The sequence below is a fragment of the Chanodichthys erythropterus genome, chromosome 3 (genome assembly GCF_024489055.1).
Source record: "Chanodichthys erythropterus isolate Z2021 chromosome 3, ASM2448905v1, whole genome shotgun sequence".
NCBI classification, from domain to species: Eukaryota; Metazoa; Chordata; class Actinopteri; order Cypriniformes; family Xenocyprididae; genus Chanodichthys; species Chanodichthys erythropterus.
In genome coordinates this window covers 27,107,925-27,133,727 of record NC_090223.1, presented here as the reverse complement: position 1 = coordinate 27,133,727, position 25,803 = coordinate 27,107,925, and the positions used below count along the sequence as shown (strand labels likewise).

The 25,803-nt window shown below is 35.5% G+C and overlaps 1 protein-coding gene across 2 annotated transcripts in view; it reads left to right on the top strand.

The window, feature by feature from the left end:
- pvalb6 (parvalbumin 6) overlaps positions 1–25,803 on the top strand; it is a 45,859-nt gene that overhangs the window by 19,103 nt on the left and 953 nt on the right. For both annotated transcript variants that reach the window (XM_067381603.1, XM_067381605.1), the window contains exons 2-5: positions 22,499–22,567; positions 22,943–23,075; positions 23,985–24,094; positions 25,733–25,803. The exon at positions 25,733–25,803 is cut by the window's right edge and continues 953 nt beyond it. In XM_067381603.1, the coding sequence (XP_067237704.1) occupies positions 22,507–22,567; positions 22,943–23,075; positions 23,985–24,094; positions 25,733–25,758 (330 nt within the window). In that variant the 5' untranslated portion in view covers positions 22,499–22,506 and the 3' untranslated portion in view covers positions 25,759–25,803. The remainder of the gene's footprint in view (positions 1–22,498; positions 22,568–22,942; positions 23,076–23,984; positions 24,095–25,732) is intronic.

Sequence of the window (25,803 nt, the reverse complement as noted above, 5' to 3'; positions counted from 1 at the left end):
ATTATTAGATCCATCAGCATGACGACAAGTTCCATGATTCCACGCCTATTCACTGCGTCATCAATCTACGCTTTTGTTATTGTTTTGAAGAGGTTAGCGACCCCTAGCGGCGAAAAAATATAGATTGTGCTTTTTAGTTGCAATCTTCAAATCGATTAATTAGCAGAAGCTATTACAGTAATAGTTATTACAGTAAAATATTACAGTATAACTATTAGAGTAATATTATTACTCCACCTGTGTGACGTATTTAATGACAGTCCTGTATTGTTGATCCAACGTGGTTCAAATGACAGAGATGCGACCCGCTTTTCCACCGTCGGGCCGAACGGTTCTTGGAATGGTTCCAATTGTGTTTCCACTGGAGCCTGGTACGGCACGGCACGGCACGATTACAAACCGTTCTCAGCCCGGAATTCTCGGCGCGGTTGTGAACGAATTGTGCTGGTAGAATCCGTGAAGTGATGTCGCCACTCAGGATTGGTAATTTGTCTGTTGCCTGGCTACCAGTTTCTCTGTAGCTTAAAGAAACACTCCACATTTTGAAAATGGCTCATTTTCCAACTCCCCTAGAGTTAAACAGTTGATTTTTACCGTTTTCTGAACCCATGTCACGGCAGCAAAGTTCCTTGATTATTACACCGGAATGAGAGTATAGTTCCTAGCCATATCGGCCTAAAAAAATCACAACTTTTGATTTTTTGTCGGTCTTAGTACACAATGTAACTACAGAAGAGTCAAGTTTTAAATATGAAAAATATCAAAACTCTTTGGTCATTTTTGAGCGAGATGCTAACGGTCTAATCAGATTCAATGAACTATGCTAAAAGTGTACTGCCAGAACCGGAGATCGGCTGAATGGATTCGAAAACGGTAAAACTCAACTGTTTAACTCTAGGGGAGTTGGAAAATGAGCCTATTTTCAAAAAAAGTGGAGTGTTCCTTTAATGACTAAGCACTCTATTTGAGTGACGTATATATAAATGTAAATTAATAATAAAATTAAAAAATATCTAATCATCCTCTATAACGTGGTCATTATTTATCTCATATCATAAGTAAACCGTTGAGTTACCAACAAACGACTGGCGCTTTTATATTATAAGAGTGACCGTTATCAGCCCCACAATGGAAAATGAAACCGTAACTGTACCAGCTGGCCCGGATCGGCATTGAATGGAACGGTTACGCAATGAGAACCTTCCTTTCCTGGCAGTTCTGCACTAGCCAAGCAATACCATAAATGTAAATCTTATGTTTTTTCCAGGTATCATAAACCTCTTTGGTACAAACACACTTTATAGCTTAAAGCTATTTCATTTTTCTTATCTTCCTTTTCTTTAAGACCAGAAAAGCTTTTTTCCTCAACTCAAATTATTTACTTTTGCTGGATGTGTCCCAGGGATCTCCTGCTCAGTGATGTTTCATTATGTGCATGAATTACAGCCATTTTAATGTTTCCTTATTTTGCCATCCCGAGAAACCCACATGCCTTGTTCCATGGCACCTCTTCTCCTCCTCCCTCCATCCATAATTGATGAGAGAATATTTGTCTGTTTTTCAAACATGTGCTCTGCAGTAGCAGCAATATGGAAAAATAACTCCCTGATTCAACTCAGCAGTGGTTAATCTTGCTATCCTAAACGTTTGAAGTTATTGTGAATTTATATATATATATATATATATATATATATATATATATATATATATATATATACTCTTTTTTTTTAATGCATGACCTATTTAAACATTTAGGATAGCAAGATGATGGCAGTTGACTTTACAACTGATTGTAATGTAGGGTCCCATAGAATTTTATTAATTATTATTATGTACATTTTTAAATTATTGTAACAATTTACTATAAATACCATCATTTTGGTATTGTAAAAAGAATTTGGGATATTGTAAATATTAACTAAACAACTAAATATTAAAAAATGGCCATGCATTAATATTTTAGTTAAAAATCATGAAGTCTTTATTAAAAGGATTTATAAAAAAAAAAACGATACGTTTTCAACAAGGTCCTTGAATAATTTTTTTCTATGAATGTTTTGCATAGACCTTTTCTTTTTCTGTATTTTATTTTTTGGTACTCATGCACCATAGCAACATGGAAACATGAGCTTTTCAGTGTTTAGCGTGGACATTTCGGCTGTTTTTTGTCTAATATTTTTAAGTTTCTCATGTCAGCAATCCAACAATTTTAGAATAAGCCTTTTTTTTTTTTCTTTTTAGTCTTCAGAGTCTTTTTTGTTTTATTAGAATGTTTTCAGGACTGAAACATGCAGTATTACGTACAGCTTACTGTATATAGCACATCATACTCTTTAAAAAAAGAAAAAGAAAAAATAATTTCTGATGTAACCCCTAAAATGACTTAGCACAAATATAACAGTCTCACATGTGTATCCACAGCAAAAAGCATAACATCAGATGGTCCATTCATTTTCTAACACACATGATAACAGCCACTCAGTTTACCAGCAACCGAATGAGTTTTTTGGGTTTTGCTTGTCCTGGTTTAGCAGAAGGCTTTCCAGAACTCTTGGAGTCCTGTAAGAGATCCACAATCGGTCTGACAAGGACAGCACGCCTTGTGCACATGGTCATACCTGAAACAAGCTGTGCTTTCTATCCCTGAGTGGATAAACCAAAGCAGTTCAGAACACTGTAGCATGGATCAATGAACTTGTCTTTTATGTTAATGCAACGTCAGTGCAACACTCAATACAGGAGTTAGAGTACAGGGGCCCTAAAAAGTAATTAGAAACAAAATGAAAATATAATAATTTATTCTACTAAATTATTTATACTTCAAAACCTGTAGCTTTTTTTTTGGCAGAACACAAAATAAAATATTTTGGAATTTTGGATTTTCTTTTTTGTTCATACAATGTTGTTTAGACCCTATTTTTTTTCTTTCCAAAATATCTTCTTTTATGTTCCACAGAAGAAAAAAAGTTTGGGTGAACTATCCCTTTCACTTTTAATTTTGCACAGTAGATCATTTGAAGATTAAAAAAAAAAAGATATAATTCTTTTTCTGAAATGTGTTTGTGCAATCTTTACTTAAAATAATGACATTTATGCATTTTAAAGCCCACATGAAATCAAAATGGGAGTCTTGTGGCTTTTAGTCCATACCCATTAGCTTTGAAGCTATCTAAATTCTAGTGTGTTCAAAAAAGTTGACAAAATTCACTTTTAGCAGATATGCATTTAGTATTTTTACAGTTTATCACTTCTGGGAAAACGAACCAAAAATTTTGATGACTCATCCTGCACTTTCGCTCCCAAACTTCCTGTTTTAATAGGAAAAACAACTGTGCCTACAGTGTTTGCCATTTTATTGGATTTTAAAAGGATTTTTCGCTCTACAATAACTTAATATCACTTTAAACCCTGATTAAAGGACTGTTTAACCCTGGTTTAAGCAACATTTCATGCTTTTAATTTTGAAATAGGGTTAGCAAATCTCCAAATGAATAGCAAATTTCTTGATGAATGTCCTTGGGTCCAAAGTGTGTATAAAATAAAGTGTGAAAAGGCAAATAGTGTACTTTGTGAGGCCATGTATTATAGGGGGAAAAGGGAGGGGAATAGAAAGAGATACTTTTTGACTTTCTCCATTATTGATCCAATAAAACCAATGATAGAGACAGAGTGAGACAGAGGACAAGCACTGAAGAGTTTAAAAATCAAATGCCTCCTTCCCCCGAGTCTAATGCGGTTTGGATAATTATACATCATTAACAGCAGAGAAACGCGCTGAAGGGTGTTAACCAGTCTTAACCGCAGGACTACAGACACACACACACACACAGAGAGTTCTCTGTGGGTTCTGTGCCCCATAGCCCATGTAATTGACGGTAATGACGATCTGACATTCCCGGCTCGTGAGATCTCTCACCTTGAGCGGAATTGGACTCTCAACCGCAATGCGGTTTCTCCACAACAGCACGAGTTTACGACCCGCCGCACAACTGAGGTTTAAAAGTGAATTTTGTTTAAAAACCATGGAAGGGAGTCAGACTCTGAGACCAAATCTAGATTAGATTAAGTCCAATCCTATTCTTACAGAGGATTCAAAGTTTGGCTATTCATCTAAAAACACTGGTGCAGTGAAAGGAGAGTATATAAAAAAACTGTTTATATGCTTTAATTTAATTTCAAACCCATGTTGTTTTGTGTATCTTCCGTGGAACAGTAAAATAGTTATTTCTGTGAATGTTCATGCTGTTCTTTTTCTTTAGAATAAAAATGAAAGGGGTTTGTCATAAAAGTGGTACATATGATTTATATCTTAAAGGGTTAGTTCAGCCAAAAATGAAAATTCTGTCATTATCACCCTCATGTCTTTCCACACCCGTAAGACCTTTGTTCATCTTCAGAACACAAATTAAGATATTTTTGATGAAATCCGATGGCTCAGTGAGGCCTGCATTGACAGCAAGATAATTAACACTTTCAATGCCCAGAAAGCTACTAAAGACATATTTAAAATAATATAAAGTGACAAGAATACAAACAAAACGACTTTAATCAACAATATCTAGTGATGGGCGATTTCAAAACACTGCTTCATGAAGCTTTGAAGCTTTACAAATCTTTTGTTTCGAGTCAGTGGTTCAAAGCGCGTATCAAACGGCCAAAGTCACAAACTAATCTTTTAAAGTCCAAGTCTTCTGGAGACATATGATAGCTCTATGACTAAAATTTTAATCTTTACTTCAAGTTCATGTAAATTCAAATATGGCAAATATGCATCATGCCAGGTTTGATGTCATTGAACATCATGGAATCAATTGTGAAAAGGATTTTTCACTTTTATTTAGAGATATTCTATTCAACCCTCATAGTCCAACCTGATATTCAGGCCCTCCAAGATAAGGCAAGATGTTTTGGTATTTCTGCGGTTTTCCAACGTTTTTATTAACAGAAACTGGAAGTGTTGATGTATAATAATTAACCACAATTCATTTTGTGATTCCAGAAATTTCAAGAAGTGTATAGACCTTATTTACCTGAGAAACAAGCGTGCCGCCATCTTTAGAAAACTGTCTTTGAACTTCCGTTTTTGCGGTAGCCCATATATATTTCTGTGGCATCGCTGTTGAAGAATAATTAGAAGGTGAAGTGGATTTACCTGTTGTAAAGTTATGATGAGCATTGTTATGTTTAAAGCAGATGTCTTAACAACTGTCATTAGACCGGGAAGATTTTAAAATGAGCAGTTCATTCATAAATACATAGGATCGCTGTGGAAATACAAACCAGAAGTCAAAAGACAACGAGCGTAGCGCTAAAAAGGGGCGGGACGATTTGTTAATTCATGGCCACAATTTAAAAAAAAAAGAAAGGAAGAAATATGTTGATTGTATGATCTTTAGTTTTTCAGTTAAGTTTAGAATATTTTTAAGAATTAACAATATTTTAATATATTAATATATATTTTAAGTCCTCCTGCAGCCCCCTGGATATAGAGGAGAAACACTTAAAAAACAAATGATTTTTGCTGCTTGTTTAATTTACTTAATTAATGGTCAATTAGCGTTATAGGTGCATAGGATAAGTCTAATAAAGTCAAAATATGAAAAAATCCTGGACAGTGTGCGGAATTTTCTTGTTTTTTCTTAGTTTACTTAATTAAAATGAGCTACTGCAACACAATTCATTAACATTTTGATTACTTCCATTTTGTAAAATGGAAGTTCACTTAATCAGTTAGGACTTCATTAATTATTTTTATTGCTGAAAGTCAGCAGTAAGATTCTAGCTCCCAGTATGCTTTGCGTGGGACTGGATTGGGAGAGAAAATGTTGAAATGAAGTCTCATTTTATGTGTTTTTGAGGAACATCATTATGTTGCAGGGTTGTTTTTTTTTTTTTTTTTTTTTTTTGGTTATCATTGTGTTTAAGAGTTGAGCTTAAGCTTAATTTGAGGTCTGATACAAGAAAACTGTGATGCAAATACTGTGCTGTACATTACATATAGCCTAGTAAAAAAAAAAAGTTGCATTTAGCATGCTAATGTGTGCTTTTGCTAGCTAGTTCTGCTCACATTGTGGGAGGGAAGGGGAAGTATTTGGGATTCAGTGCACATACAGGCAATGATGGATTGTACTGATGAACCTGATTCACTCTGTCGACTTCACTTTACCTCTTTGTCCTCTTCTTTGCCAGTGAGAGAAGCAAAAGGTGACTAAACCCAACAGCTTTATGAATTCAGACTTCCTAAGGTCTCGGCAAACACTGACGTTTCTCTAGACGATCATTCCATCATCTTTCGCAGACTGCTTGATGGCCTTTTCTGATGGCTATCAGCTGATGTGTCTGATGTGAAGAGAAATGAGTTTTGCATGGTCTGTCTTTTTCTGTCATGAATTTTGTTTCCACTCTCTGAATGCAGACTTTTAAATCAATCTGGTTTTGGCTTGCTTCCATCAGTTCTTCTCCGAGGAGCAAATGATTAACTAAACCATTAGAGGTTTTCAATATTTCATAATAACTGTTTGTGATAGAGTTTGTTTTATCCTCTTGGAACCCAGTAATTTATTTATTCACTGTAGTGCACATTTGTTTTTAGTGAATTTCTCTGGAAGCATATAAGCCGTAGTTCATTATCTGAATTGGTGCATCTTAAAGAGGTCATTCTGGGCTTTTCAGAGATACAACTTTTGTATCTGAACATGACAACTTCCTCTCTTTAAAAAATGCTGACATCATGATACCTGTGTGTTTGTGGCTACTGTATAGTTTATATGTATATTATGTCTATGTGTAAATACACTGCTGTTGGAGTCAGTAAGTTTTTTTGTTTTTTTTTCCTGAAATGAATACTTTTATTCAGCAAGAATGCTTTGTAAAATTGATTAAAAGTGGCAGTAAATACATTTATAATATTACAAAATGCTGTTTTTTTTTAAACTTTCTGTTTATCAAAGAATCCTGACAAAAAATGATCATATTAAGCATGAGCACAAATATTAAGCAGCACAACTGTTTTTAACACTGATAATAATCAGATATGTTTCTTGAACATCAAATCATCATATTTGAATGATTTCTGAAGGATCATGTGACACTAAAGCCTGGATTAATAATGCTGAAAATTCAGCTTTATCACAGGAATAAATTACATTTTTAATATATATTAACATAGAAAACAGTTGTTTTAAATTGTAATAATATTTCACAATATTACAGTTTTTACTAAATTTTTGGTCAAATAAATGCAGCCTTGGTGAGGATTATTTCAAAAACATATTACAAAAATGAAATATAAGAGCCACAGCTAATTCATATGTTATTATTGTAAATATATAATATACATATAAACATAATTTTCTACATTTTTTGTAACTGTGTGTCTACAGTGAGTGTGTTTGTGTTGCTAATGTTCCAAACACAAGGTTAAACTGATTGTTGTTTTTGAATAAAGCAGCATCCCTGATGGACCTTAAAGAGCCTTTTTACCAGCTTCCACTTTACCCGTAGCTACAAATATATTGTTTCCATCTTTCCATTCAGAGAGTTAATAGACTCACACTGCTGTTGCCTCCAACGGATTGCCATGGCCTTTGTATTTGCTCACATGCGACTGTGTTTTAATACGGATCACTGATCATGCCGTAATGTAAAACTTCCCTTCTGGGCTCAGCAAAATATGTGTCTATACTAATTTCTCATTCATGGTCTTCATCTTGTGAGTGCAAGCCTTTAGACTGAAAGAGCTGTAATGTTAGATGAAGCATGTTGGCCCTCTTCAGCACAAGAGCCTGTAAAGCACTGCATTTTTTCTCTTATCTTGTGACCAGGGGCGTAGAAGACGTGTCCCCCGCACTTTTAATAAAACGTACATTCGTCCCCTGCACTTTTTCGGGCAAGTGTGTTCACATAGAGGCCAATGTGAATAAATCACATTGGATTTAAATTCAAAGAGACAAGATAGGCTATGCATGACCTCTTAGCCATAGTGAGGAGATGTATAGCCTACATTATGGAGCGCTCACTCTCATGTAATGTATGTTTCATTCATACTGGAAGCCGGAGGGCGCTCTCTCGAAGAATGTCCAAAGTGGTTTCATAGAAGTAATTCAACTATTCGCTGTATAAAAAGCAGAAATGTCTTGACTAATGAAATGTGAAGACAATAAACACAAGATATGGATTATGTATGCTTTTCAAGCCATCTCAATGTATTTATTGACAAAAAAGTATATGAATAATGCAGTGCCAATTGATAGACTTTTTAATGTTTTTGAAAGAAGTTTCTTATGTTCGCCAAGGCTGCATTTATTTAATAAAAAATACAGTAAATAAAAAAAACAGTAATATTGCGAAATATTATTACAAATTAAAATAACTGTTTTCTATGTGAATATATAGTAAAGTGTAATTTATTCCTGTGATCAAAGCTGTATTTTCAGCATCATTACTCCAGTCTTCAGTGTCACATGATCCTTCAGAAATCATTCTAATATGATGATTTGCTGCTCAATAAACATTTATTATTATTATTATCATCAGTGTTGAAAACAGGTTCTTAAAATGATTGTGGAAACCATAATACATTTAATTTTTCTGGATTCTTTATGAATAGAAAGTTCAATGCACTGCATTTATTTGAATTTATTACATTAATTCATTAACATTTATTAAATAGAAATATGTTGTAACATTATAAATGTCTTGTCACTTTTGATAAATTTAATGCATTCTTGATGAATAAATTAATTTATCTCTTTTTTTAATCTTACAACAATGAATCGTATCATGGTTTCCACAAATATATGAAGCAGCACAACTGTTTTCAACACTGAAAATAACCAGAAATGTTTCTTGAGCATCAAATCATCATATCAGAATGATTTCTGAAGGATCATGTGACACTGAAGACTGAAGTAATGATGCTGAAAATTCAGCTTTGACCACATATATTGTTCATTTTACAATATATTCAAATAGAAAAATTGTAATACTATTTCACAATATTTTTTTTTTATTGTATTTTTGATTAAATAAATCCAGCCTTGGTGAGCAGAAGATATTTTCTTTCAAAAACATTAAATCATTTTAATGTTTCCAAACTTTTGATAGGTACTGTATTTTCTGCTTTATTCTGTGTCCCATGAGGACTTAATTCACACTAAAGTGTTTGTAGTACATAAACCAATCATAAAATTGTCATAAAATATAGGTAAAAATATTATAGATATTGGTTATTGTTCAGCAGTGTATTCGATTTCTTATTAAAAGCAAACTGATTTTGAATTAAAAGTAATAAAATAAAAAAAATAATTAAAAAAAATCTGTCAATTAGACAAAGGTCAGATAAAACTGACATTTCTGTCCCCCTCACTTCTGAAACGATGGCTACGCTCCTGCTTGTGACCTACATTTTTTACTTATTCCACATGCTCTTAACTGTCTTACTTTTTATTTAAACAGTAGTATCACACAAGAAAAAGTGCTGTTGAACTGATGTGGCTACAGCCATCACAGCATGACTGAAGGTGCATCTGCATTCCAATTCGCATACTTATGCACTATTACATGTAGTATAATAGTGTGTAGTAGCCTGTTCACACTGAAAATTCCAAAAAGAAAAAGTGCACTTTAAATACCCAGTTGATACACTTCATACAAAAACAGTGTGGAACATTGGACACTTCATGCACTCTACTGTTGTAGCTTCAATTAGACAGCGGAGGGGGAGGGGCTATCAGACTCTGATGTTGAATGACAAAATAACCTTATAAAATTCATACACTACACAGTTGAGTACATAGAGACAGAGTGCATTTAGGCCATGCCCACACCAGGGGGAAAACAATCCAACTCTCTCCGTTGACTTTGTATTGTGTGAAGCTGCCTCCTTGTCATTTCTTGCTTCTGACAAAAGACAGAACAATGCCTAAAAACTGCTGTGCGACAGGGTGTTCAGCAAACAAGCTAAAAAACCCAGAACTAAGTTTTTATAAGCTACAAACTGTGAAAGCCAGCCTTTAAGGAGATAAAAGTGGATACAGGCAATAAGATGTGAAGCATAATTGTGGGATCCTGACACTCAGTATGTCAACGTGTGCAGTAAACATTTTGTCACTGCAGTCAAATATCCAAATGTCAGTTTTATATATTATATTTCCTGTCACCAATTACGTTCCCCTCCAGTGGACGTAGTTCTCAGAGACACGTTGCGCTCTGTCTCAATTGCCTGTATCCACTTTTGTGTACTTAAATGCTCTTTTTTTAGGGGTTGACAGCTTATAAAAACTTATTCTGGGTTTTTTAGCTCGTTTGCTGTACACCCTCTCACATAGCAGCTTTTAGACATTGTTCTGTTTTTTGTTATAAGTCAGAAATGACAAGGAGGCAGCTTCACGCAATACAATCAATGGAGAGGGTTGGATCACCCCTGTTTTCATATTGTTCAGTTAACAATAAGTTATTTAGTTAGATCTAGGGGCCAGAATGTTTTGGAGAGATTTGGGTGGACTTTTTCGACTTGATTTAATAATTAACCACCCAAAACACCCTAGCAACCACCTTCAGTAGCAACAGCCTCCAGCACCCTATCATGGACCCACTCACTCATTTTCTTTAGAAAACATCAAAGTCTAGTTTCTAAAAGTGCTTGCATATTGCTGAAGCATGTCCTGCAGTCTGCTATAGCGTGCGTCTGTCACATCAGATGGTGCCTTACCTCTTTGCAAGACCTTTATTAGGTGTTTTTAGCACAGATGTTAATGTAGCAGTACTGATAATGAAATAAAGCAACATGGTGTTTCTTTAAACATCATTTTAGAAGAGTTTGCTTTCTATTTTTTTTTTTGTAAAAGATGCTGCAGTGATGTTTATGCTGCATTACATGGACTCATGAGCAGTGTTGGGGTAACGTATTACAAGTGACTTGAGTTACGTAATCAGATTTACCTTTTCAAGTAACTAGTGAAGTAACGCATTACTTTTTCAGTTTATAACAAAATGCTGGTTACTTCTTTCAAATAAGTAACGCAAGTTATTTTTTCAGAGGCATTATGTTTGCTGTGTGAACATGATGGTTATTGTAGTTCTAGACTAAATGTGAACATGCATTTACTCATCTCACTTGCACTAAAACATTCAGTATTCCTCAAAATGAATAAAAACAGTGAAATGCAATCTCATAATTTTTCGCAGACCTGTAAAAATTTAATTATGTTAAATAATACAAATATAATATATGTATTTAATCTTACTTTATTAAGCAATGTCTTTGCTTCTGACCTTGAATGATCTAATTTAACCATATTAATAAGCAAAAAATACTTTTGATTAGATTTATAAATAAGAGTGTTAAACTTCCTTGTCCTGTATCCTATTCTTTAATCCAGAATGGCAGCACAGCTGAAAGGTGTGGTTGAGTTGCACCCTCTACTGTACAGGCGTATAATTATGCATAATTATGGGTGTTAACATTTGCAAAAATAGAACTTAGTAACGCAAAAGTAATGTAACGCATTACTTTTCATGAAAAGTAACTAAGTAACACAATTAGTTACATTTTAAGGGAGTAACGCAATATTGTAATGCATTACTTTTAAAAGTAACTTTCCCAATACTGGTCATGAGTGCTTCGAAAACTTTATTCAAACAATATTATATACTATGAAAGTTTAATATTTAAAAAAAAAAAAAAAAAAAAAAAAACAGCCTATGTTAAAGAAATATTTATAGAAAACTGCTGATTAAGTAACATATTCAGTATTGGAAAGTTGATTCTTTGTTTCAATTAATCAGTCTGCAAATGATTATTAAACGGATAGTTCACCCAACAATGAAAATTTTGTCATTGTTTACTCACCGTCAAGTTGTTTCAAACCTCAGTGTAAATCAATGGAAGTTGACTGTTGCCATTGACTTACACAGAAGGAAAAAAATATTACGGAAGTCATTGTCTTCCCTCAACTGCCTGGTTACAAAACATTCTTTAAAATATCTTCTTGAGTTGTCACTCAAAAGTGTTCCCAGAAGTCTGCATTAAACTTTATATATTTTAATTAATCATTAAAAGTATATAAATTGAACTAAACATAATTTTAATTGGCTCTACAATTTTATATATATATATATAATATATATATATATAATTAATTACATAGCTATGCTTATCGCTGTTTTGAAAATGTGTTTTTAAATGAGTGTGATTTATGTTACAGTCCCGTTTTTCCCGTTTTGACTCTCCCAAAGGAGATACATAAAAAATTCATGAAGTATCATGAAGTATATACTCCAGCTCACTTTAAAAAGCAGCAGCCGATCAATTTAAAAAGAAAGCCAGAGAGAAACGCCTCCAAGAGACAAGACTTTTGTGACCTTTGTGCTATTTTGCTCCAAGTTTCACTTGTTTGTAAAGGTCCTCAAACTTGACCTTGCTTAACTTCTTTACAAAATGTGTTTTTACTTCCAGTATTATTTTCAATGCTATATTTGTTGTTGGTGCTTGTGTTTCCTCCTTTCTCCTGTGTGTTCATTCTTGATGAAAGCAAAGTAGAATATTCCTTTAATGATTTCCTTTTGTTTCTTATTTTCTCTTGATCTCTGAGACAGTATGAATAATAAGCATTTGTGTGTGTGTGCGTGACTGTGTTTCTGTCACTGAATACTGTATTCCCATTACAAAGCTGCCAGAGGCATCCGGTTATGAACCAGTCGCTCTGTGTCATGTTTTTGCCTGCATTGCGTGTGAATGTCTGAGTGAAATCGAAATCAGAACTTTCCATTAGTTTGTTGTATTTTAGCTTCTGTTTTATTCAGTGAGCCTGACTACAGCATGATCACATGATCACCTCTATCACCTCATCTTCTGGTCTGCAGCAGCGATGGCGTTACTTTGAAACTAGCTTAGCACACAACAAGCTTTTCATAATTAAACCAGCTGAAAAAGACAGCTTCAATGTCATTCAAAAGTTTGAGGTCGGTACCAAATCTTACCAAACCCAAACTTTTAAACAGAGGTGTGTCATTTTAATATTTTTTTGTTACACTACACTACTTCTTATGAGAAGAGTAGTTACTATAAAAAGATATAATCCACACACCTCTCACACACAATACACACATTAATTTTTTATATAATTTATTGAAAATGTGTTGTGCTGTGTCCGACATGCACTAACAGGGGTCATATAGTCTTAGTTTGATAGTCTTGATAGTTTGTCTTACTAAAATTACAGTGGTAAAACAAAGTAACATTTCATTATTCTCGATACCACAGCAAATCCAATATGCTATTAAACACCCTCTTTTATTAATTTATTTATAATAGAAATAAAGACAATTAAATTCAAATTATGGCCTTCAATTTTTTTCAATTAAATCAACATAGCCCCAAGTGATTGCAAGTAATTACTGAAGTAAACAGTCAGCAATAATAAACAAAGAAGTAAATGAAGCGCAGTAAGTGGGTTTCTCATTTTCTTGTCAGTGTTGTTGATTGGACAATATTAATGACTTAACAGACTGTGACAGACTGTGTAAAACCAGATCAAAACCAGTATATTAAAACAAAGTTTGTCTAGTCTTGACATCCCTAGTTTTATCTAATCAACAGGCTGGTTTGCGCTCAGATGGGCAGGTCTTGTCTGATCTGATCTGATGTGGTTTGGTCTGCTCTGTTGGCATCTCTCATTGTCAGCCTCAGTGTGCAGCTCATCAGAAGCTGGGCTCTGTAAAACACCAACTCAACTGTTTGAAAAGCATCTCACTCCTCTTCACGCTGTGTTCTGCTCTAGCGCCGGACTGTCTTTTCCTCTCTTTCTCATGCACTCAGTGCCTTTGATGTCTCTCCAGCTCTCCCTCCTCTTGTTTTAGACACACACTCGTTCGCTGCTTCTCCACCCCTCGTTGTGTCTTCAGTGAGGCTTTAGGGTGTTTCAATCTGCTCCTCAGTTCAATAGTCAGAGCACTGCCCAGGGAGTCACCAGTTCTTGTGTACTGAAACCATCCCTTTCTAGAGATTACCACAATGCACTATAAAAATGTGAGTTATTAAGAGAAGATTAAAAAGACCCCACTTTTTGTTTTCTAATTTATTACTTTTATTATATTTACTTTGTTTTAACGTTTTCTGAATGCCATTATGTGTGCGTATATCATTATGCAAAACTACATTTTTCAGTAGCATGACAGTAGCTCAGCTGTTTTAAGTGTAGCTTTTCCCCAAAAAAGCAATTTTTTCCAACAAGTAGTGACAAAATTTTACATGTATTCATTTGTTTTCATCCAGAGCAGCTTACATCGCACTCCAATATATTTTATTACTGTCTCCTGTATGTTACCTGATAGTGTTGCTAGCGCCAGTTGAGCCCTAATTGAAATCCTCATCCATTTTTTACCTTATTTTTTGTCATATTTATACACTGAAGAAAATTATAAATGCAACACTTTTGTTTTTGCCCCCATTTTTCATGAGCTGAACTCAAAGAACTTTTTCTATGTACACAAAAGGCCTATTTCCTTCAAATATTGTTCACAAATCTGTCTAAATCTGTGTTAGTGAGCACTTCTCTATGCCAAGATAATCCATCCACCTCACAGGTGTGGCATATCAAGATGCTGATTAGACAGCATGATTATTGCACAGGTGTGCCTTAGGCTGGCCACTCTAAAATGTGCAGTTTTACTGTATTGGGGGGGTCCAAAAACCAGTCAGTATCTGGTGTGACCACCATTTGCCTCACGCAGTACAACACATCTTCTTCGTATAGAGTCTATTAGGTTGTTGATTGTAGCCTTTGGAATGTTGGTCCACTCCTCTTCAATGGCTGTGCGAAGTTGCTGGATATTGGCAGGAACTGGAACACACTGTCATATACGCCGATCCAGAGCATCCCAAACATGCTCAATGGGTGACATGTCCGGTAAGTATGCTGGCCATGCAAGAACTGGGATGTTTTCAGCTTCCAGGAATTGCAACATGGGGCCGTGCATTATCATGCTGCAACGTGAGGTGATGGCTGGGGATGAATGGCACAACAATGGGCCTCAGGATCTTGTCACGGTATTTCTGTGCATTCAAAATACCATAGTCATGTCAATGGCGCAGTATTTATTTATTTTTTTGTTATTTAAAGAGCGCGTTAGTAATATGCTCCTATAGGCGGGTACACAATGCACGTATCTGCTTGATACACACACAGGGACTCGCAACAACGTGCCATATATTAAAAATAAAAGGATTACAACGCTGTAACCTTGTGCATGAGCAGATCCGTTTCCTCTCTGGAGAAGCGTTCGGTCTTTCTGCTTGAAAAATGTAAATAGAAGTTTGCCATGGTGCAAACGCACCTGGATGTATATTCACCTCTGTATATCTCTGCGGCATCACTGATGAAGAGTAATTAGCTGGTAGTGAAGTAGATTTACTTATTGTTGAGTTAACAAAGATTATCATGAGCATTATGTTTTAAGCGAATGTCATAACAAATGTCAGTAGACCGAGAAGATTTTAAAACGAGCGGTTCATTCATAAATCAATAAGATCTTACCTTCATGCTGTGGAAATATAGTCCGGAAGACAGAATAAAATGAGCGCAGCACTGAAAAGGGCGAAGCTACATAAGGTCTATATAGACCAAAAAAAAACCATTTGTAGTCAAAAGAAATCATACAGGTTTGGAACAACGTGATGGTGAGTAAATGATACATTTTTGGGTGATCTAACCTTTTAAGATATTGCTCACTTTTTTGCTTAGTAGCTCTTTGAAAAGTGAATGGGAGCTAGGCTTTTAAAGTAGCTTCCCCAACACACACTCTTATGATATGTGACACTTCAGTAAATACTCAGTGCAGTAGTATTGCCCTTGACCTGCTACATTTGTCAGTGCTACAGTGAGTTAAATATAACCGTTTTGAGGTTTTGACTAAGACTAGAGGTCAAATGTGTTTCTGATCAGGGCATTAAGTGCAGCTCTCCACATGGCAGATGTGCTGTAGCAGTGGCTGTCATTGCCAATTCCTCCCTCTCGAGCTCCTTTCATCTCCATCTCCGGCAATCTCGACATTCCCTGGCCCTTCTGCCAGCGAGGCTCATGAGGGTTGACAGTTACGCCCAGTGATGCTGCAGCATTAGAGATGATTCTCCAGGGCCCCGGGGTCTCACCAAGCTACAAAGAGAGAGAGAGAGAGATAGAGAGATAAAATTAGCCCTCAGGAAGGGGAATTGGAGACTCTGAGGTGGGAGGAAAGGGGAAAGCCTTACAAGAAGAACGGTGCCTTCTGGGAAACAAATAGCTTGAGACATGAAAGACACAAGGAAGAAAAAATCTTCTAGAGGGCGTCGTCCCTCGCAGATATAGTGTTAGCAAGTGCAGTATGGCATAGATTTTATGTGAATCATATTTCTGTGTGAATGGAAAGTGAGCATCTAATTTAAGGATTTCAAATGGTTGTATTGTAAAAAAATTTTCCCCCAAAAAAGGACACACTAAGGTATTTTTTTGTTGAATGAGTGATTTCATTTGTTAAGAGAGTGAAGAGGAGTGGATGAGTGTGGAAACAGAGAGAATGGGATCATTAAAGAGAGATGCATATCAAGAGACTGATGGGAGGGTGAGGAGAGATATCAAAGAGGGCTGATGACATCTCTGAGAGGGGTGTGAAAATTCGGAAATAAAATCAGATATAAGAGAGGAAGGAGTTTGTATACAGAAACAGAGATTAATGATATAAGCAGATTTTGTAAAGGCACACTTTAATCCAGGCCTGGAGCAGGACTCTATTTTATTTTCTAAAACAGATGCAGTGAAGTATTAGAACAAAAACAGTGGAACCGGGACATTTTTCTCTCTCCCTCCTCTTTGTGTTCCCCGTGTCTTACACCTTTATCCTCAAGTGAGACCTGTATTAAAAACAGTGATGCCTCAGATGAGGCCCATGTTTACAGAACATTGTGTCTGTGAGCACCTGTTCAAAACTTTGCTCTCATTTAAGTTGAATTATTCATCAGGGGTCACAAACCAGAACATTTCTCACTGAAAGTCTCCTAGGCTTATCAGAGTGAGGAAAAACATTATTTTGTAGGAGAAATGAACAGACTTAACATTCGGCTCAGTTTGCACAAAGTAATCTCAGAGTTTTTATGCACACGGAGCAATGTCAGTCAGTTCTTGCAGCAAAGTATGAATAATATTCAGGATTGTGTTTCTGATTCTTATAGCCCCTTATGTCATTGAAATGCCATTCACCTTCATCTCTACTTACCTGTCCTTATGGCTGTGAGTATTTACTGTATGTGTGTGGAGATCAGGATTGTGTGCCTGGTCTGATGAGACTTAATTTCTGCTGCAACATTCAGAAAAGTTCAGAATTCAGTGTAAACAAAATGAATGCATGGATCAGTCCTGCCTTCTATCAGCGGTTCAGGCTGATGCTGTAAAGATGTGGAGGATATTTTCTTGGCACACTTTGGACACAGAAGTGTCAAATGAGCATTGTTTAAACACCACAGCCGACCTGAGTATTGTTGCTGACCATGTCCATCCCTTCATGACCACATCTTCTGATGGCTACTTCCAGCAGGATAACGCACCATGTCACAAAACTCAAATCATCTCAAACTGGTTTCTTGAACAAGAAACAATGAGTTCACTGTACTCAAATCACCTCCACAGTCACCAGATCTGAATCCCATATAGAGCACTTTTGGGATGTGGTGGATTGGGAGATTCGCCTGCAATTTTGTCCGATTTCCCAATACTTTTTTTGCTTCTAATCAAAGTTTGTAGTATTGTGATTCACCTCTTAGCTGGTTGGTTTGGTTCATGGAATATAATTCTTAAAGGTGCCCTAGAACTTTTTTTCAAAAGATGTAATATAAGTCCCCTGAATGTGTCTGTGAAGTTTCAGCTCAAAATACCCCATAGATTTTTTTTAATTCATTTTTTTTAACTGCCTATTTTGGGGCATCATTATAAATGAGCCGAGTCAGGGCTACTGGCCCTTTAATTCTCCTGCTCCACGCCCACAGAGCTCACGCTTGCCTTAAACAGTGCATAAACAAAGTTTACACAGCTAATATAACCCTCAAATGGATCTTTACCAAGTGTTCGTCATGCATGCGTCGGATTATGTGAGTATTGTATACTGTTATAATGTTTACATTTGATTCTGAATGAGTTTGAGGCTATGCTCCGTGGCTAACGGCTAATGCTACACTGTTGGAGAGATTTATAAAGAATGAAGTTGTGTTTATGAATTATACTGACTGCAAGTGTTTAAAAATGAAAATAGCGACGGCTCTCTTGTCTCCGTGAATACTGTAAGAAACGATGGTAACTTTAACCACATTTAACAGTACATTAGCAACATGCTAACGAAACATTTAGAAAGACAATTTACAAATATCACTAAAAATATCATGTTATCATGGATCATGTCAGTTATTATCGCTCCATCTGCCATTTTTCGCTGTTGTTCTTGCTTGCTTACCTAGTCTGATGATTCAGCTGTGCACAGATCCAGACGTTCTGCCCTTGTCTAATCCCTTTCATAATGTTGGGAACATGGGCTGGCATATGCAAATATTGGGGTCTTACATATTAATGATCCCGACTGTTACGTAACAGTCTGTGTTATGTTGAGATTCGCCTGTTCTTCTGAGGTCTTTTAAACAAATGAGATTTATATAAGAAGGAGGAAACAATGGAGTTTGAGACTCACTGTATGTCATTTCCATGTACTGAACTTTTGTTATTCAACTATGCCGAGGTAAATTCAATTTTTCATTCGATGGCACCTTTAAACAAAGACCTTTTAAAAATCCCTATGGGGAAAATGTCTCTTGTGTCTTTCAGTTTTTTCCTTTAGTATTCTCAGAACAATGAGTTTTATAATTAGATTCTCATTCCAGTAGACGTGCTGTCTGGTATACTGATGCAGCACTGAAGGAGAGTTTAGAGGTGGTGCAGCCTATTGGCTAAAGATAACTGAAAGATTGTGGTTCAAACCCTGAGAAAAGTAAACAATGAATTAGCAGCATTGCAAGAAACAAGTTATTTTATATCCCAGGTTGCATTACAGAGATTGTCCTGTAATATGTGTTAGGGTAATTTTTTTGATAAATGCATCATCTAAATGACAGATGTGTAATATTCCAGCTCATCCATCTCTCTGGATTGGTCCAAGCAGAGCTCTTGTAGGTTGATGAGCACCACACACAACCCATCAATGTTACGTAATGAAACCCACTCAGAGCACAGTGTGGAGGCAGGAAATGTTTTTGAAAGTCTCTTATGTTTACCAAGGCTGCATTTATTTGATCAAAAATACAGTAAGAACAGTAATACTGTGAAATATTATTACAATTGAAAATAACTGTTTTCTATTTTAATATTTTCAATTGTAATTTATTCCTTTCAGCATTATTACTACAGTCTTCAGTGTCACAATCCTTCAGAAATCATTCTGATATGATGATTTACTGCTCAAGAATCATTTCTTCTTATCATTAAACAGTTGTGCTGCTTGATATTTTTGTAAACTGTACATGCATTAGCATACATACACAATCTTTCATAAATGAACAGCCACACACTAGTTGCCCTTTTGCAATGGACACATTTCTCAAGACCCAAGTGTATAAACTACATGATCCTTTAATAAAGAAGCTCTGCCAACAACATTTGTTAACGTCCTTTAATAATACTTTAGAAAACATGTTGCTCAGATCATTCTAAAATTGTGTTGTGCAAGATCCCATCCCCCTTCCTCAGTACCTGATAATGGACTTTCATGCTGAAGCTAAAGAGTTTTGCTAAAGCTGGTTGGCTAACTGAAAACACAAAGAAAGGAAAGTATTTTAGTTTTGGTGTTAATTTGGTATTAATTTGGTAATCACAGATTCTACATCTTGGAAGTATGACCAAAATAAGAATTTTCACTTGAAAATGTCTTGTGATAAAGTCACTGACCAACTGAGAAAAAAGCATTACGATAAATCATGCTGCCAACGGTGATTAAATCTAACGATCACGTCAAGCCATGAAAATTATTATTATTGTTGTACTTTGTTCTTAAATTGTTAATGTTAACAACATCAGCAATGCGTGACTGTGTATTTAGTGTGTATTAGCATTCATTTCTGTAGCCACTCCACAGTCCGAAGTCTTTTTTTTTTTTTTTTACTACGGGTGAATCTCCAGTTGTCGCTGAAGATTGTCATTTGGACCTTTCTGGATTACAATCTGCCATCAAAATAAAAAGTTTATTATTGCAACTGCTGTGAGAAAAGGTTATAAATGATCCATCACCTGCAGCATCCTTACATGCCATATAGCTACTAGCTGGGACTCCTTCTTCATGTAAAGCCGAGGACACACTTAATGAATGTAAGGCCGATTATGAATGTAAATTGATACTTATGACTGATCGCACCCAAACGCGTCCAGTCAGAGCCAGTTGCGTTCAATCGGCGATTACAGTCGGTATTTAAATGGTTAGTTCACCCAAAAATGAAAATTCTGTCATTAATGACTCACCCTCATGTCGTTCCAAACCCATAAGACCTCAGTTCATCTTCAGAACACAGTTTAAGATATTTTAGATTTAGTCCGAGAGCTTTCTGTCCCTCCATTGAAAATGTATGTACGGTAGACTGTCCATGTCCAGAAAGGTAATAAAAACATCATCAAAGTAGTCCATGTGACATCAGCGGGTCAGTTAGAGGTTTTTGAAGCATCGAAAATACATTTTGGTCCAAAAATAACAAAAACTACGACTTTATTCAGCATTGTATTCTCTTCCGGGTCTGTTGTCAATCCGGGTTCACGACTCCGCAGTGACGCTGCTGATGTAAGACGCTGCTGACGTGTTATCCGGTGCATCCGAGCTTTGTTTACAGTCTGATGGAGACACACGCTGTATTCAAGCTATTCTACATTGTTTGTATTTTGGTATTGCTATATTTTTTAAAATGGTGCGTAAGTGTGCATGTTGCGGATGTCCTAATCGCCAAAAACAACGACGTAAAAGTGCATTACCAACGCCGACAGATGAAAGGATTCAATGGAATCAATTTAATGGAATCAATTCAATGGAAAGGATTCCGGAAGAGAATATAATGCTGAATAAAGTCGTCGTTTTTGTTATTTTTGGACCAAAATGTATTTTCGATGCTTCAAAAACCTCTAACTGACCCACTGATGTCACATGGACTACTTTGATGATGTTTTTATTACCTTTCTGGACATGGACAGTATACCGTACAAACACTTTCAATGGAGGGACAGAAAGCTCTCAGACTAAATCTGAAATATCTTAAACTGTGTTCTGAAGATGAACGGAGGTCTTACGGGTTTGGAAGGACATGAGGGTGAGTCATTAATGACATAATTTAAATTTTTGGGTGAACTAACCCTTTAAGTGTGCTTCAGTCGCAGGAAACAATCGCTGTGTGTTGAGCACAGTCTTAGAATGTTTTAGCTAGTCATTAAATGTGTGCCCGGCTTAAACAAACATGAAGTAATGAAGCAAAGACAAGCGGCCGCATGCTTGAATTTCCCACGGAAACCCACCAGTACCGATTTCATTATAAAACATTATTACAAGCTTACCGTTGTGAATCGGGCTAAGGTAAGGAGATAGTTTTGAACATTGGCTGGTTATGTACTTGCTCAAAAAATTATTTTGGATCATTTTTAACCAAAACAAGTTACAGACTTTAGCTTTAAAATGTTCTTATCATTTAGAATATACCTAGATGGAAACAGCTAATTTATTATTATTATTATTTTACCAAAAACGATTTTATTTGTCTTCAGTGTTTTGCTTAAACTTCTCTGTGCATTTTGTTGGTTGCTAAACTGTTGTATTGGCATGTTTGGCTTTGCCAGCGCAGCTGACATCCACATTAGACCTTCACATGCATTGAGCAGACAGATCTCGCTGTACCAAGCGTCATTGAGAAAAGTCAGCAGCCGAGCTGCATTCCAGTCAGCAGAGCTGAAGCTTGTTTTTGCCTAGCTGACCTCCAACTGATCCAGATCAATGGAACGAGGAGCCAGCTGAAAGCAAAAAATACAGTCTGTACTTTCACTGCACACCTGCACATACTGCCGGGTGTGGGGAAAATGACCATGAGGATTTTTATATATATATATATATATATATATATATATATTTTTTTTTTTTTTTGGGTCAGGTGAAGGACTATCAATTGGTTGAGGTAGAAAGAAGCAGAGAAGACAGATTTGGAAGCCTTCGAGATGTTTTCTTCTTTGATCTGGAGTTGAACTTGAGCTTTGTGGTTTAAAAGAATCACAAGTCAGATGTTTGACATTCTCTCACCCCTTCATAATTTATGACTTTTCGAAGGCCTTTTATCAGTTCCTTCTCTTTAATGCATCTTCTTTTAATGCATCTTTAATGCATTGTTTCACGTTGCATTGCTTTTCTACTATACAGTATATCGCTGTTTATTTAATTTTTCCTCTGCTTGTGTCTCTTTTTGCAGTTGTAGAAATGGCGATGAACAGCATCCTCAACTCTGATGACATTAAGAAAGCACTGGATGCATTTAAAGGTAAATGTGATCCACCTTGTCATCTACATATGTACTCTAATATATGATTTGAAAAACAAATAGATGAAATTAACAAATAGATCTTTATAATTGTTGTAAAAAATGAGTATACATTTTCTAAAATCACTTCTTTCTAGAGGGCCATTCACACTGTCTTTGCATTTCACTTTGCTGTTTTCCATACGTAAACAGGCTCTAGACAGACATCTTTGGCCATTGTAATCGCGTTTTGCATCTTTTGCAGTGTTTCATGCATAACACAGAATTGAGAGTTGCAACGCTCAAAATAAAAGAGGTGTTCCATTTTCAGGCAAATTTTTCATAGTTTCCAGACAAAACATCACTGATTCTCTCTGTGTTGTGATCTTCTTGTAGCCGTCGACTCATTCGACCACAAGAGGTTTTTTGAGATGGTCGGACTGAAGGCGAAGTCGGCTGAGGATGTGAAAAAGGCTTTCCATGTCCTGGATGCTGACAATAGCGGATTTATAGAAGAAGAGGAACTTAAGTAAGATTTACACCATTTCTACACTACGAAAATTAATAATAAAAAATTACACAATAACCGCGATACCCCCCTGTGCTAGGTAGCGCCGATAGAAGATGATATTGTGTATGTAAGATAGCCATACAAGATATTGTCAAATGCTATATATCAGCCATATCATCAGAGGATTTGCTGTTTCCAATTAACGTATTCATTATTATTATATTATTAGACTACTTTTATTATTACATTAATATTACAATTAATTTGCCCTGCAATAATTCTTTAGTGCATCAGTGCATAACTGACACGCTGTGTGAGGATAATAGGAAAAAAGGTGTTAGATTAGGTTAGTCCTCATTTCAAAAATGACTTGTTTAACACAATCACTTCTCTTCTCATTTTTTCACTGTATGGGCCACAAGAGAAATATTAAGAAAATAAATTAAGACAGTTATCAGTTAACAGCACAAAGTAGATTCAGCTCTCATCGTCTCTGAGAGAATATTGGCCGTTAATGCAATGTCAGATGTCCAAAAACTTTCACTTTCTGTAGAGAATAATTGTCTGGGGTATAACTGTCACGCAAAATTTGCGCATTGCTTCTGTGATATCCACTGGCTCGCCTGCATGGTTTAAAAGGGAAATATTTCCAATGTTTTGACGTGAGATTTTTCTTTATTCACATTTTGCGCACGTCATTTCTCATGCTAATACAATCGATTCAATTATTAAATAAATGAGCAAATAAACAAGTAGGCTAAATTAAACACCCAAACCCCCTCAGACTTGTGGTTTATGGGGGGGGCTGCGGATTTGCTCTACGCCATTGCTTGTAACCCGTAACATTTATAATTGAAACTTTCTGAATAAAGGCGAGTAAACAAGAGGTTTGACAGGTGTTTGACTCGCTCTGTTTCCTCTTTGCAGGTTTGTTCTGAAGGGTTTTGCTACAGATGGGAGAGACCTGACCGATAAGGAGACCAAAGCATTCCTGCAGGCTGCGGACAAAGATGGAGATGGAAAGATTGGAGCAGAAGGTAAAATGAAAGGAATATACCGTAACACCAGGGGCGTTGTGCATTTTTTTTTTTTTCTTTATTTTTTTTTTTTTTTTGAGGGAGCAACAGTGGGAGTCCTGGCTCGCTTGATAAGTGATAAGATAAGAAAATACTTTTTTTAAATAAAAAAAAAAAGTGTAATATGTGTAATAGTGGTGTAATTTTCAAATCCAAACATGCCTCAGTTTGAATAGGAATACCGATTAAAAATGACCATGAATACTGTGTGTATCTAGCTTACTGTGTCATAATACGCACACTTCTAAAGCCTCTAAACTGTGAACATGATCAAAACTTTGCTGAAAAACCTGTTGTGCACAATATACTTCATTATGTTGTCTCAAGTTATCAAGTTATGTTAATTTTGTAAAGCAGATGTAAGAATAACTTTCATATTGTTTGTAATATTTCCAGATAAACAACTACTGGACCAAAGTGACTTAGTTTTACTGATTGGTTATATTTTTAAGAAAAATCATAAAATGTGAGTGTCAAATGTGATCCGTCTAACTTTTGAGGAACTTTCATTTGTCCATCTCTCAGTTGCATTGCTTTATATGTTTTGCCCCCACAATAAAAACTGCGTCTGGGAGGATCAATTTCAGAGAATTCCCCCTGATCAAAAGAGTACAACAGTTTTTATAGACTAAGTGGTAGACAAACATGACATGATTCATTACATTCATTATTTTCTCTAATATGATTGGTTCTTCTTATGTTACTAGGTAAAAGCAAATTTGGATTAGTTTGTTAGGGTCATGAAGCTATATTTATATACTCAGACAACTGTCTAGCTCTCTTATTATATTCAGCATCTAGTTTTGTTTCCTCTATTTGCTGTATTTAAACACGTATTCAGACACACTTTGGTGTTAGGGACGTTTAGTTTTCAAAAGCATGACAATGTTAATTCAAAATCAAATGTTAACCCTGCAAGAAAAGGGAATGTTAGTTATGTTTATTTAAAAATTCTAATTAAATTTTCCTTTACATAAGCTATTAGAATTTCATCTTAGTTTTTGGCCATATAAATATCATCAACCAAATTCCATATTTTTTGCTCCATATTCTCATTATATCATACTATATGAGCTATTAAAGCCTGATGTATCAAATATATACTCAATAATAATAATAATAATAATAAAAATACATATATATATATATATATATATATATATATATATATATAATGAAACTTTTTTTATTTTATCTATAAATGTTTAAAAAACCTTCACTTTTAAAAATAATAAAAAAAATATTTTTTGGACTATTATTTCATATGTCAGGTTTTACAGGGTTAATTTTTGGACAGAAATAACTCCGATTCAAACTGCTTACTCACAAACAAGTGTGAATATTTTAGATTGATTCATTAAAAATAACTTTTTTATAAGGTCACTTGAAACAGACCGATTCTGCAAATCTACAAATGCATACAAACTGACTAGATTTTAAAATTGTCGCAATTCCTTTTGTATTTTATTTTTATTTTTGCACTTAAAACTATTTTAGTCACAGTCTAGAGCCCTTATGGACATGATGCTTTTACTAAACCACATTATTTACTTTTTCATCATAAACTACTAATAAGTTCTCTCTCTCTTTCTGTTTCAGAGTTTGCTGCTCTGGTTCGTGAATAAACGTCACGGACTCTTGGCCTGTTCATACCTCATGACCCCTTGACC